General features: G+C 32.0%; 2 protein-coding genes across 3 annotated transcripts; one reads left to right on the forward strand and one right to left on the reverse strand.

Moving 5' to 3' along the window:
* LOC116025091 (pantoate--beta-alanine ligase) lies at positions 1–3,892 on the forward strand. 2 transcript variants are annotated; one of them, XM_031266176.1, is made up of 5 exons: positions 1–439; positions 1,477–2,284; positions 2,702–2,815; positions 3,117–3,251; positions 3,517–3,892. In XM_031266176.1, exons 2-5 carry the CDS (start codon positions 1,703–1,705, stop codon positions 3,637–3,639), a joined length of 954 nt encoding a protein of 317 aa, XP_031122036.1. In that variant the 5' UTR covers positions 1–439; positions 1,477–1,702; the 3' UTR covers positions 3,640–3,892. The 2 variants fall into 2 exon arrangements, with proteins under 2 accessions (XP_031122036.1, XP_031122037.1); XM_031266177.1 differs by having other exon boundaries at positions 1–432.
* Positions 3,825–7,314, reverse strand: LOC116025092 (vesicle-associated membrane protein 722). Its single transcript, XM_031266178.1, has 5 exons — positions 7,125–7,314; positions 5,262–5,403; positions 5,022–5,142; positions 4,862–4,924; positions 3,825–4,256 (listed from the first exon to the last, which is right to left on the reverse strand). Exons 1-5 carry the CDS (start codon positions 7,312–7,314, stop codon positions 4,113–4,115), a joined length of 660 nt encoding a protein of 219 aa, XP_031122038.1. The 3' UTR covers positions 3,825–4,112.
* Between the last annotated feature and the right edge of the window lie 5,401 nt (positions 7,315–12,715).

Genomic DNA, 12,715 nt, shown 5'->3' on the forward strand with positions numbered 1-12,715 from the left:
TCACTGTTTCTCCATCCACTGTCCTTTACGCCGGTCCCCACTGCTTCTCCGTTTCTCTCTGTGGCCGCCGCTCGTCATTGTTTGGATGAGGCAGGCAGCAGCCTTGTAAATTTAGTCAACCAACTCTAATTTAAGAGACGGAACTCGCATGGATTGGGGGCAGCTGCCTGCCAAAAATTATACACCCCAAAATGAGGGTCGTTTTGTTTTGGACTATATATATATATATATATATTTAATTCCTTTCTTCTTGTTTCTTCCTAACCAGACGCAGAGACGGCGAGACCGAGACGCGACTACGCTACGCTTTACCCTTTCGCCTCTACGCAGACCGCAGATTTGCAGATTCTCCTCCACGCCTCCACCGACCATGCCTCCATCCGTCTCCATCGTCCGGGCCGTCCGTTCACCATTATAGATTTATAGCCTCAGGTGTCAGGTTCGAACCAATCTTCGTATTCTTCAACTTTATTCTCTTTATTAGTTTGGTTAATTCCATAAGAATGATGATTGATACTAATTCCCTAAATTTTCAATCTTCAACCTTTTTTTACATCTGAAAAATTTCTGTTTGATAAATCCCTAATTGCCTTGATTTGTTCTTGAATTTCGCACTATGTTATTGTATGATGGTCTGGATATAGCTTGAATGTTACGTGTTGCAGAAAGGTTTCTGCTGAAGAGTCCAAAGAGTTTGTGTGCAATACTTGGATAATTAGTTTGTTTCTGTCAAGATTTCCTTCTAATTTAAAGTGTTGGCAGGCACATTACCTCCTATATAATATTAGGAAGTCTATAAGGTGGGCAGTTATTTTGATATTTGAGATACATTTCATGGTTGGTAACCAACTTTACTACTATCTGTCTATCTTGTTATGATACTTTGATGCAAAATTGCTAGGAGTTCAATTAACTTCTTGTTCTGATTTTGTTTCATGAAATTTGAACTGTCTTGTCCATTTCATTTGATTCAAATAGCATGACATTTTAGACATTATATTTTGGTTTCTAGGGCCAAAAGGAATGTCCCAACAGTCGAGGGGCCAAATGGAAATAGCACTATAAATTTTTTTCAAAGCTAATTTACCAAACACTTTTCTATAATTCGCTAATACAATGAGTTGGTCAAACCAGCTAACAGCTAATTGAATCAGCTATCAGCATTGCCAAACACCCCTAATTTCCAACATATTTTTCATTACTACATTCAAGTGGTAGGATTTGATGCATTTTCTATAGGCTTGAATGAGTATGGAACTGTAAATGATGCCTTAGAATACAGGAACAAGGATTTTTCCCTAGTTTCTTTCGGCATTTTTCATTGTTCTCCTGACTAGGATGATTGCTATTTTATCTTCTTATTTCTCTTTCTCATTTTTTTTAACCCATATTTATTTTTTGAAATTTGCCTCGCATATCAAATCTGTGAAATGGTCTTACACAAATATTTTCCTTGGGCTTTGTTTGACCCCATAGGGTGCAGCTGCCACTCACATCTCATCTCGCAATCAGCCCCCAACTTCTCCGTTCCAAATCGTCATTCCCAACGAAGTCTATCACCGAAGTACAAGCTATTCAATTTCAATCATAATCACATCAATCTTCACCTCAAGTTCTTGTACTGATTCAACCCTCAGTTTCTAACTGAAAAATTAAAAAAGAAAAATAAAAAATCCCCAGTACTCTAATCCTTGATAAGCAAATGGAAGCTAAAGAGCCAATTATCATCTCAGGGAAAGAGGAGATGAGAAAATGGTCAAGGTCCTTGAGAGCCCAAGGCAAGTCCATAGGCTTTGTACCCACCATGGGCTATCTCCACGAAGGCCATCTTTCCCTCATAAGAGAATCCCAGAAACATGCAGAAGTCATAGTGGTTTCCATCTATTTGAACCCAGGTCAATTCTCTCCCAATGAGGACCTCTCCACATATCCTTCTGATTTTCTTGGGGATATTCAAAAGCTCAAGTCAATTCCTGGTGGCGTTGATGTTGTGTTCCACCCCCATAACCTGTATGATTATGGAGATGGTGATAGATCTAAGAGGAATGAAAAAGAAATGGGTAGAAGAGAAGGAAACGTTGTGTCTTGTGTAGAAGCTGGGGGAGCAGGGCATCAGACGTGGGTCAGAGTTGAAGGATTGGAAAAGGGGTTGTGTGGGAAAAACAGGCCTATTTTCTTCAGAGGGGTTGCAACTATTGTCACCAAATTGTTCAACATTGTTGAGCCTGATGTTGCTGTCTTTGGTAAGAAGGATTATCAGCAATGGAGGATTATTGAGAGAATGGTGAGTTCTTTTCTAAAATTAAGTACTTTGTTAATTGTGATGCAGTTAAAGCAGGTTAAATTATTTCAGTTTTTATGTTATGCACCTTCCTGATTATGTTTGAATCTATTTTAATCTAGAGACTAGCATGTTTATTTACTGGTTCTTTTATTTTAGTTTGTTCTTTTTGTTCCTATCCTGATCAAGCTATCTGGTGAAATAAATAATCACTGAAGCTTGCCATTAGAACCGAAGTGCATGGCAAAAGTAGAGGAGATGGTATCACATTCTCCTTCAAGAGGGGCACACTTTCTTTGAGCTCTCAGTTCACTAATGACTATTCTGTACTAGATTCAACTAACCTAATTGAGTGTAAATTGGCGAGTTAGTACTTATAAAGAAACCTGCTTCTTTTGGTGTCTTTATTAACTTCTTCAGGTGCGAGATCTTGATTTTGGAATTAAGGTGATTGGTGCTGAGGTTATGCGAGAGGATGATGGCATTGCGATGAGTTCTCGAAATGTGCGGCTCTCTCCAGATGAGAGGAAACAGGTTCTTTCATTTCTTCTTCTATTTAAACTGTTTTCTTGGAAACCAGAATGGTGTTCTTGCTGTTCCATTGTTTCTGTGTATAAAATAAATAAAGTTATTTTGTTAAAGGATATTTGGTTCAAATCCATGGTTATTACTTACAAACAATTGTTTATCTAGTCGCATTTACTTAAGTTCCAATATCCATCTTTCTGTTCTAGTTTTCAACTCCAAAAATACCACCAACCTCTCTGCAGTTTTATATTCAGTTACTTATGATAAATTTTTTTGTTGTGTTCTGTTTCTGCTGTATGTTCTGCAGGCTGTGTCTATAAGTCGAGCACTTTCAGAAGCCAAGGTAGCAGCAGAGAAGGGTCAGGTCAATTGCTGCAAGGACTTGAGAAATTCAGTCAGTAAAACTATAGAAGAGGCGGGTGGAAGGATTGATTATGCGGAGGTGAGAGATCAAAATCCATTTCTTAACTCTGTTTTCTCAAGGCCCTCAAGTAGGTAGTTGTACAGTGATCCAACACTCGAGAGATTTCTTCCATCTGTCTGATTTGAACTAAAATCCATTCTGTGATGTTATTTGAGTTAGTTAAAATGATTGGTAATGCTAGCTAGCTAAAATTGAATAAATTCTCTTGGTGAACATTTCATAATTATACACAGATGGATTGGATCATCAATTTATTGAACTAATGCTATTCTTTTTGTGGTAGATTGTAGACCAAGAAAGTTTAGAGCCAGCCGAAGTGATTGAAAGGCCTGTGGTATTTTGCGTAGCTGCATGGTTCGGAAAGGTCAGACTGATTGACAATATGGAAATTAAGATTAATGCCTGATGGATGATGAAGTTGGCATTAGGGCCTTAGAGGTGGTGGATCAAACAAGGTTTGCCCCCCCTCTCTCTCTCTCTCATCTTTCCTTTTTTACATTCTGAGTTGCAATATAAATAAAGCTTCAATAGAAAGTTAGTTGTAATTGTAAAAATAAATGCTAAGACAACAGGTTGATTGAGTGCTGTAAATCTCATAAACAAAGGGAAAGGAAGGCACCCTTGTAACGTTTACTATAATATATAATACATTCAAAGAATTCAGCACTCAGCACTACAAGCTATACAGCCACTGTATGTCTCTCTCGCAATACAATTCAGACTACAGAATACACATGAGTGAAATGTAGAGCAAAAAAGGTGGAATTATATCTAGACAAATGACACCATTGGAATGGAATGGAATAATAAAGCATATTGCTTTCCAGTTGGTTAATGAATGGCATCCTAATCAAACAAACAAATGGAAGGCCACAGGCACTAGCAGTTGAAGCCTCCACAGACTGACAAAACAATGATCAGAATCAAAGCGATGATAATTCCCAGGACAATCAGCTTTATCTTCATATTCTGCCACCACATCTTCCTCCTCATCTGAGTTCCCTGTGTCCTGAAATCTTGTGCCTGCAAAACATCATTGAATACAATCGGTTTAATACTCATTTTTTTTTTTTTAAAAATAAGTTACTATTCAGTCATCAATTATAGTGATTTTTTTCAATTTAGTCTTAAACGATTTTTTGTGCTTAATTATGTCCTTTGTCTTTGATTGTTTTACCCAATTGAATTATCGACTGTTAAAATCAAGGACTAAATTGAGAAAATTCACTATAACCGTATACTAAATTGGGTAAAACCATTGTAGTCAAAGACTAACTTGGATAAAATTACTATAAGCAAGGACTAAATTAGATATTAATAGATGTAAAGTTACCAATTATCTTAACAGAAATCTCAGTTGAATAAAATCATATTAAACACAAAAAGTCGTTTAAGATTAAATTGAAAAAAGACACTATAGTTAAGGACTAAATTGGATATTAATTCATTCCTCCTAAGTCCCAACACGTCAACTACATGCCATCGCACAGAACCTCCTCCCTCCCCATATTTCTTATTATACAGAGTAATTATTAGTGTAATAAAATGTTGCTAGAGACTAGGAATGCTTCATTCTAAATGATACTAAATCAAATAATAGATGAATATACCCAATTGCTCACACTGACCTGTGAACGAAGGTTTTCAGTTTTATCGACCAGAATTTCAATCTTCTCCCCACGGTCAAGAACCTGCAGCATAAAATTTGATCACCAAATTGCAAGGATGTCTTAATTTATTTTCTAAAAATATTGACATATCTTTAGTGTCAAATAATTGTTGACAAACCTTCTCGATGTTTTCCATCATTACTCCTTTGACTTCTGAAACCTGAGCTTTCACCTTTGCAATCTTACTGATCTCCTCTGGATGATCCACACAGTATTGCATTTGGTCCTTCATCTTGGGCCTATAAAAAACAATGAACATCGTATTGGTTTTAGGATACCCTCTCAACGTTTAAAAAAAAAATGCAGTGGAAAAGTTATGCTGTAATAACTAATTATGGATATAACTCATATAAGTTACCCAAACTCTCTGTTTAAGCTGTTGGCAACAGCTGTAGCAGCTTTTCCTCCTCCATATTTCTTGGTAAATTCCTCCTTAATCCGCTCAAGAAATGCTACTGGAACCTGTCTGCCAACAGATTCTACAGCAACAACACAATATGCTGTTGCGTGGAAGCATAATTACTTAGTTAGACAAAGAGAACATAGACAACAAACCATACGATATAGTATTCAACTAATTTGATAGGTACTCATCATATCATGATTTATTAGGAGGTTCATGTAACAAGGTTTTTCTGGGTTTTCTTTATGTATGAGGTGTGAGGCTTATAAAGTAATATATCATATTAAATTCACAGAGCTATTTATATTTGACTGTGGTTAGTAGTTAGTACTTCCTTCATTTGGAACAGCAGATCAAAAGAAAGATGTTGGACCGTTTATAAATCAGAGAGGCTAAAGAACCTTATCCGCAATCAATTTAAACAGCTCAGCTTCTCAGAAATTCTTGCTAGGATCTCTTTAATGAAGCGGCAAATATCTTAAAATAGAAATTCCATTACACATGGGTTCAATAACATTTGTAAAAACTACTCAACTTTCAATGATAAAACAATATATAACTCCATGCTTAATCCAGAAAGAAGAACAAGCAGTGGTAGAGCCCTTTTTTTTTGGGTAATATTATGTATATGTGTGTTTATAGTTATTATATGTATTAATATGTGTAAATACACACCCTGGTGTTGGCCCCTCCAAAACTTTTTGAAAGATAAATTATTATTAATACAATCTAATATTATGTTTAAAAAATTACAATCAATCTAATATTGTAATGGAAGAAATTTAAAATCGCAGATTAAATTAAAATTTGAAATTACTTTGAATAAATTAATAAATGTATTATTGTATTCATTTAAGTAATGCTCTCTTTTTAAAAAGAATTAAATTTTTGATAGATTATTGATTTCATCAATTACAATTATTCCTTACTACCTATTTTAAAGTCCTATTTTGTATTCAATTGGTTGGTCAATTTAACTTTTTTTTTTATTTACTGATTTTATTAAACAATTTCTTGTAATTTTGAATTTTGGCTATTTAATTTGAGTTTAATACATATGTTAATATAAATTTTAAATACATATATTTTATTTAATGACATAAATTAAATATTACAAAAAATAATTTGAACTGGGCGTTATTATCTGTGTAGCACATATAAAATGGACTACAAAATACATTTTCATATTTTTTGGTTAATTGTCTAAAATTTTTTTCTTTTTATTGTTGTACCGATAATTAAATAATTATAATTATATATATTTTTCTTCAATTATAATCACAATTTTGATCTACAACAAAATTATCTTGCCCCTTAATGAACCTTCCTGGCTCTGCCACCGAGAACCAGATATCAAACAAACTACCACAGCCACAATCCTAAGTGAATTAGTTTCAAACTTAAATGCTACGGAAGTACGGAGTACATTTTAAACTAATTCCTGAATTTTGGCATTTAAAATGAGATCTAAACTCTAGTCCTCAAATCTCAACTCCGTTGAATGAATTAATTTTCAAACTTTGAGCTATAGTTTTGCATGAATACCTAAATTTACGGATTTAAAATGAGATCTAGACTCCAGTCCATAAATCCCAACAACATTTACCAAAACCAAATCAAACAGACACATAAAAACAGATATAGTTTATGCGTCTACTAAACTACGGATTAAAAGGCTTAAACATCGGTCACCGAGCTTTCACTGAAATAGCCATCAAACCAGACAAAGTTCAGATAGGGAACTGATCCGAACGGAAAAATGGAAGCGATAATAGATCAGAACAGATTAAAGGAAGAAACGACTAATTAATGACTTACTGAAGCCGTCCTCGACGAGGAAGTTGAAGGTGTGGCCGTCGCAATTGTAGGTGAACCTGTTGTTTGTAGCGGGAAGTTTCTGGAGGCACTGTGAAGCTATGCCGGTGAAGTTTCCGGTGAACTCCGTGTACTCGGAGAGGATCACCGTGCCTCTCGCTACGAAGCTGTAGATCAACGACTGCTGCCCCATTTCCGGCTGGCTTTTCTATCCCTACCAAAACCCTAGTTGACGGAACTCTAGAGAGAGAAGTGTAGATATGAGAAGGAAGAATGCAGGGATTGTATATGCAGGGAGAGAGAGAACAGAAAAGGAGGCGTGATGATGGTAGCTAGGATGAGAATTTGATTTTGTTGCACGGAGTCGGAGAGAGAAGGGGAGTCGACTTTCTTTCCGGGTTGGTAGAATTATTTATAGTTTTTTTTTATAATACTAAGTTTAACATATAAAATTTGTATATTTAAAATTATACTCCGGAGTATTAAATTTATTACTAAACACAAAAAGTCAATTTTAAAAATTATAAAAGATTTTATAAAATATTAATAAAAATAACTAACGATCGTAATAATCATTTTTTTATCCATTTTGTGTCAATAGTTAATAACAAAAATTTTTACATCAGATTAATATTAACCACTAATTTCTCAACCCTCAAGAATCACCCGAGAATGTAATCGAGCTTTCACAAACCATATTAACCACTAGTTTTCTTACCCCCAAGAGTCACCCGAGAATATAATCCCCTCTTCTCGGTGTGGAACGATATACGAGAAATAAAAATTCCCTACCGTCTCGATCAGGTGATCAATTGATAGGCTAACCCTCCAAGTATAAATAACATCTTTTACTTATGAGTAATATTACTCACCTTTTCATTTCTTTTCTCTCTCATAACACAATTTGATTAGATACTTTAATTTCATTACAAATTGACAGAGTTAACTAATTCATGAGCACTTAATAATTACAGGTCATAAGAGAATTTAAAAGAGAAAACTTTAGAAGGGTTAAACACATCTTCCTTTATTTTACAAAAAAGTACAATGCTTTTTACATGATTAAATAAAAATTGAGTAAGAGGAAAAAATAATAATTGAACACTATAAAAAAATTATTCTTCAAAATCATTTATAATATTTAAAACACTTTTTAGATATCCATACACATCAATAATTTCAATTTTTAAAATAAGTTGTTTTAACAAAAATTTTAAAAAAGACAAAATTCGTAGTATTGTAAAAGGTTTTATAACCTCATCACAATAAGATAATTGTTTATTTGCTCCATTAAAAAAAAATATAAAAATGTATCATAATTAAAAAAAAAATTGTAAGCATACAAAAAATTAAATACAACGTGTAAACTTATCATAATACATAAACACATTTCCTATTATAATTCTAACAATATTAACACTTGTATAATCTGTTACATATTATTTTGAGAGATTCAATATTTTAAATTTAACCATAATTATTTTACGAAATTTTTACAATGAGATGTTTGACAAATAGATGTTAGCAGATTGGGTTAGTAAGTTTGATTAATTGATAACATTAGTTGGTTGTACAAAGATGTTTTGTAAATTACATGTTAGCTGATAACTGATTATATGCAAAATGACCTTTAAATACATAATTTATTTTCTCAAAAAGCTAATCGAAAAAAGCCTCTTTGAGTAGCTTTTTGAATTTTAGCATTTTGAAACAATAAGATATTACAAAAAGTTAATTAACCAAACACTTATATTAACTGTTTAATAATCAAGTCAAACAATTGATAATGATCAAATAAGTCAAAATTAGCTGACAAACTAATTATGTTATAAAACAAGACCACATATATATCTAAAAATTTTGTATTTAATATTCTTCCAGAAAGTATAACATTAATATGAAGAAGACACGAAGCTGCATATACAGAAAAAAATTAAATTTCATGGTCATTAAGAGAAGTTTAATTTTACAATGAAGAATTTTATATTTGAATGGAGGAAAGTTTCATAGTGGTTCCAGAAGCTGAATATTTCACACGTACTTCTAGAACGAGTTAAGGCGGCCTAAGACAAATACTATATCGGAGTATAATTTAGGCCGGATTAATGAGCTGCTGACAAATTAAAAATAGATGATGACTATTACTAGTATATATGTTTTGACCACACTTTTTTTAATTCATATTTATTATGTTTTCTACTTATTTTATTAGATTTCATATTTATCCACATTATATTGCTTGGATTTGCAGCTTTAGACAGGATATGGTAACATACGGATGCTTTAGCCTGCTTGGTTTGAACATCATCAGAAGATTCCTACATCTGCGTTAAAACCACCCATATACGGACGCCTCCTTTCAAACTATTGACTTCCTATATAGTTTCAACCATAATATTTGAATTTTGGAAAAATTAGGGTGTGTTTGGTTGATAAGTTTTGGTATAAGGTATATGTATTAAAGTGATTGTTATTATTTGGTTGACAGGTTTTTAGAATACATATTGGAATACTCCATTAATTGAAAAACGCATATCCTTATTAAATTCCCCAATTATTAATAATCATTCTCATTTCATCCTACTATCAAATATGCAAAATACTTTCACCAAAACTCATTACCCTTACCAAGTATTTGATACCCATACCGATTTCGATTTTTATGTGCGAACTAAGCACACCCTTTAATAAAATTGACATTTTAAGTGATTATTTTGAGTTATTAATTTAAGTGGGTCTACTTTTAATTTGGATCAAGTTAAGTGGGTTTAGATTCTCTTAATTAAAATAGATAATATGTGAATGAGAATTTGATTCTAAGTATATTTATTAAGTTGGAAAAATGTAGCTTTTGAAAGACTTTGAAGGAGCATTTGTCCCATGCATGTTAAAAAAGTATGTGAGTTTGCATTAATATACATACAATTTAACTTTTAATGGAATTTGAATTGTATAGTCTAGATATTTTTCTTGCACAATGTCAACAAAAAAGTGCAAATCAAATCCCAAAAGGAACCTATGTTTTGCGATAACTTTAAATTATTTTTTCCAACTAAAAAAGAAAATAGAGAGTAGTAAGACGACGGTTATGTTTGGCAAACCTAGCTGAAAAGGTATCTGAAAACTGAAAAGCTATAAGCTCGAAGCTAAAATCTGAAGAGATGTTAAGCTAGCTGTTATGCTGAAAAGTGTTTGGTGAAATTAGCTTTTTGATAAGCTGATAAATGTAAAAAGACTAAAAAAGGACATATTCATACAATTTAAATAATTTTAAATTTAAATAGGTTTGTTTATATATTAAAATATAAAATAGTGAAATCAATATATTTTAATAAAATAAAAAGTAAGAACATATATTTGAAAACATATAAAGTAAAATAAAATATTTATAATTCATAAGATTAGTTCATACAAAAATCAATGTTCAAACACAAATGTCAAATTGAAATTACAACCAACCATATTGAAGAGAAAAAGTCAAAAAGGTTTAGCCAAAAAAGGTTTTAATTGGGAAGGGTAAATGGTGTCATTTCTTTCAAATAATAAGGTAAAAAATAAACTCTTATTTTAAGCTACTAGTTTATTTTAGGAACATTACCAAACAGAGCTTATAGCTTATTAGTAGCTTAAAATAAACTATAAGCTCCTAAATAAGCTCTACCAAACAGAGCAGACATACCACCAATGGCGGAGCCACAATGGGGGCAGCTGCCCTCACTCCCCCACTACATATACTGTATATATATATATATATATATATATATATATATATATATGTATATATATATATATATATATTAATTATACTAATGCTTAAACAAAGGTTAGGTTGNCGTACTTCTAGAACGAGTTAAGGCGGCCTAAGACAAATACTATATCGGAGTATAATTTAGGCCGGATTAATGAGCTGCTGACAAATTAAAAATAGATGATGACTATTACTAGTATATATGTTTTGACCACACTTTTTTTAATTCATATTTATTATGTTTTCTACTTATTTTATTAGATTTCATATTTATCCACATTATATTGCTTGGATTTGCAGCTTTAGACAGGATATGGTAACATACGGATGCTTTAGCCTGCTTGGTTTGAACATCATCAGAAGATTCCTACATCTGCGTTAAAACCACCCATATACGGACGCCTCCTTTCAAACTATTGACTTCCTATATAGTTTCAACCATAATATTTGAATTTTGGAAAAATTAGGGTGTGTTTGGTTGATAAGTTTTGGTATAAGGTATATGTATTAAAGTGATTGTTATTATTTGGTTGACAGGTTTTTAGAATACATATTGGAATACTCCATTAATTGAAAAACGCATATCCTTATTAAATTCCCCAATTATTAATAATCATTCTCATTTCATCCTACTATCAAATATGCAAAATACTTTCACCAAAACTCATTACCCTTACCAAGTATTTGATACCCATACCGATTTCGATTTTTATGTGCGAACTAAGCACACCCTTTAATAAAATTGACATTTTAAGTGATTATTTTGAGTTATTAATTTAAGTGGGTCTACTTTTAATTTGGATCAAGTTAAGTGGGTTTAGATTCTCTTAATTAAAATAGATAATATGTGAATGAGAATTTGATTCTAAGTATATTTATTAAGTTGGAAAAATGTAGCTTTTGAAAGACTTTGAAGGAGCATTTGTCCCATGCATGTTAAAAAAGTATGTGAGTTTGCATTAATATACATACAATTTAACTTTTAATGGAATTTGAATTGTATAGTCTAGATATTTTTCTTGCACAATGTCAACAAAAAAGTGCAAATCAAATCCCAAAAGGAACCTATGTTTTGCGATAACTTTAAATTATTTTTTCCAACTAAAAAAGAAAATAGAGAGTAGTAAGACGACGGTTATGTTTGGCAAACCTAGCTGAAAAGGTATCTGAAAACTGAAAAGCTATAAGCTCGAAGCTAAAATCTGAAGAGATGTTAAGCTAGCTGTTATGCTGAAAAGTGTTTGGTGAAATTAGCTTTTTGATAAGCTGATAAATGTAAAAAGACTAAAAAAGGACATATTCATACAATTTAAATAATTTTAAATTTAAATAGGTTTGTTTATATATTAAAATATAAAATAGTGAAATCAATATATTTTAATAAAATAAAAAGTAAGAACATATATTTGAAAACATATAAAGTAAAATAAAATATTTATAATTCATAAGATTAGTTCATACAAAAATCAATGTTCAAACACAAATGTCAAATTGAAATTACAACCAACCATATTGAAGAGAAAAAGTCAAAAAGGTTTAGCCAAAAAAGGTTTTAATTGGGAAGGGTAAATGGTGTCATTTCTTTCAAATAATAAGGTAAAAAATAAACTCTTATTTTAAGCTACTAGTTTATTTTAGGAACATTACCAAACAGAGCTTATAGCTTATTAGTAGCTTAAAATAAACTATAAGCTCCTAAATAAGCTCTACCAAACAGAGCAGACATACCACCAATGGCGGAGCCACAATGGGGGCAGCTGCCCTCACTCCCCCACTACATATACTGTATATATATATATATATATATATATATATATATATATATGTATATATATATATATATATA

Source organism: Ipomoea triloba, chromosome 7, assembly GCF_003576645.1.
Source record: "Ipomoea triloba cultivar NCNSP0323 chromosome 7, ASM357664v1".
NCBI lineage: Eukaryota > Viridiplantae > Streptophyta > Magnoliopsida > Solanales > Convolvulaceae > Ipomoea > Ipomoea triloba.

Coding starts and splice junctions, on each gene's coding strand:
- LOC116025091 (XM_031266176.1), top strand. CDS start 1,703: ATGGAAGCTAAAGAGCCAATTATCATCTCAGGGAAAGAGGAGATGAGA. Junction 2,816..3,116: donor CTCCAGATGAGAGGAAACAG/GTTCTTTCATTT, acceptor TATGTTCTGCAG/GCTGTGTCTATAAGTCGAGC. Junction 3,252..3,516: donor GAAGGATTGATTATGCGGAG/GTGAGAGATCAA, acceptor TTTTTGTGGTAG/ATTGTAGACCAAGAAAGTTT.
- LOC116025092 (XM_031266178.1), bottom strand. CDS start 7,314: ATGGGGCAGCAGTCGTTGATCTACAGCTTCGTAGCGAGAGGCACGGTG. Junction 5,404..7,124: donor CCTCGTCGAGGACGGCTTCA/GTAAGTCATTAA, acceptor TCCACGCAACAG/CATATTGTGTTGTTGCTGTA. Junction 4,257..4,861: donor CTGAAAACCTTCGTTCACAG/GTCAGTGTGAGC, acceptor GATGTTTTGCAG/GCACAAGATTTCAGGACACA.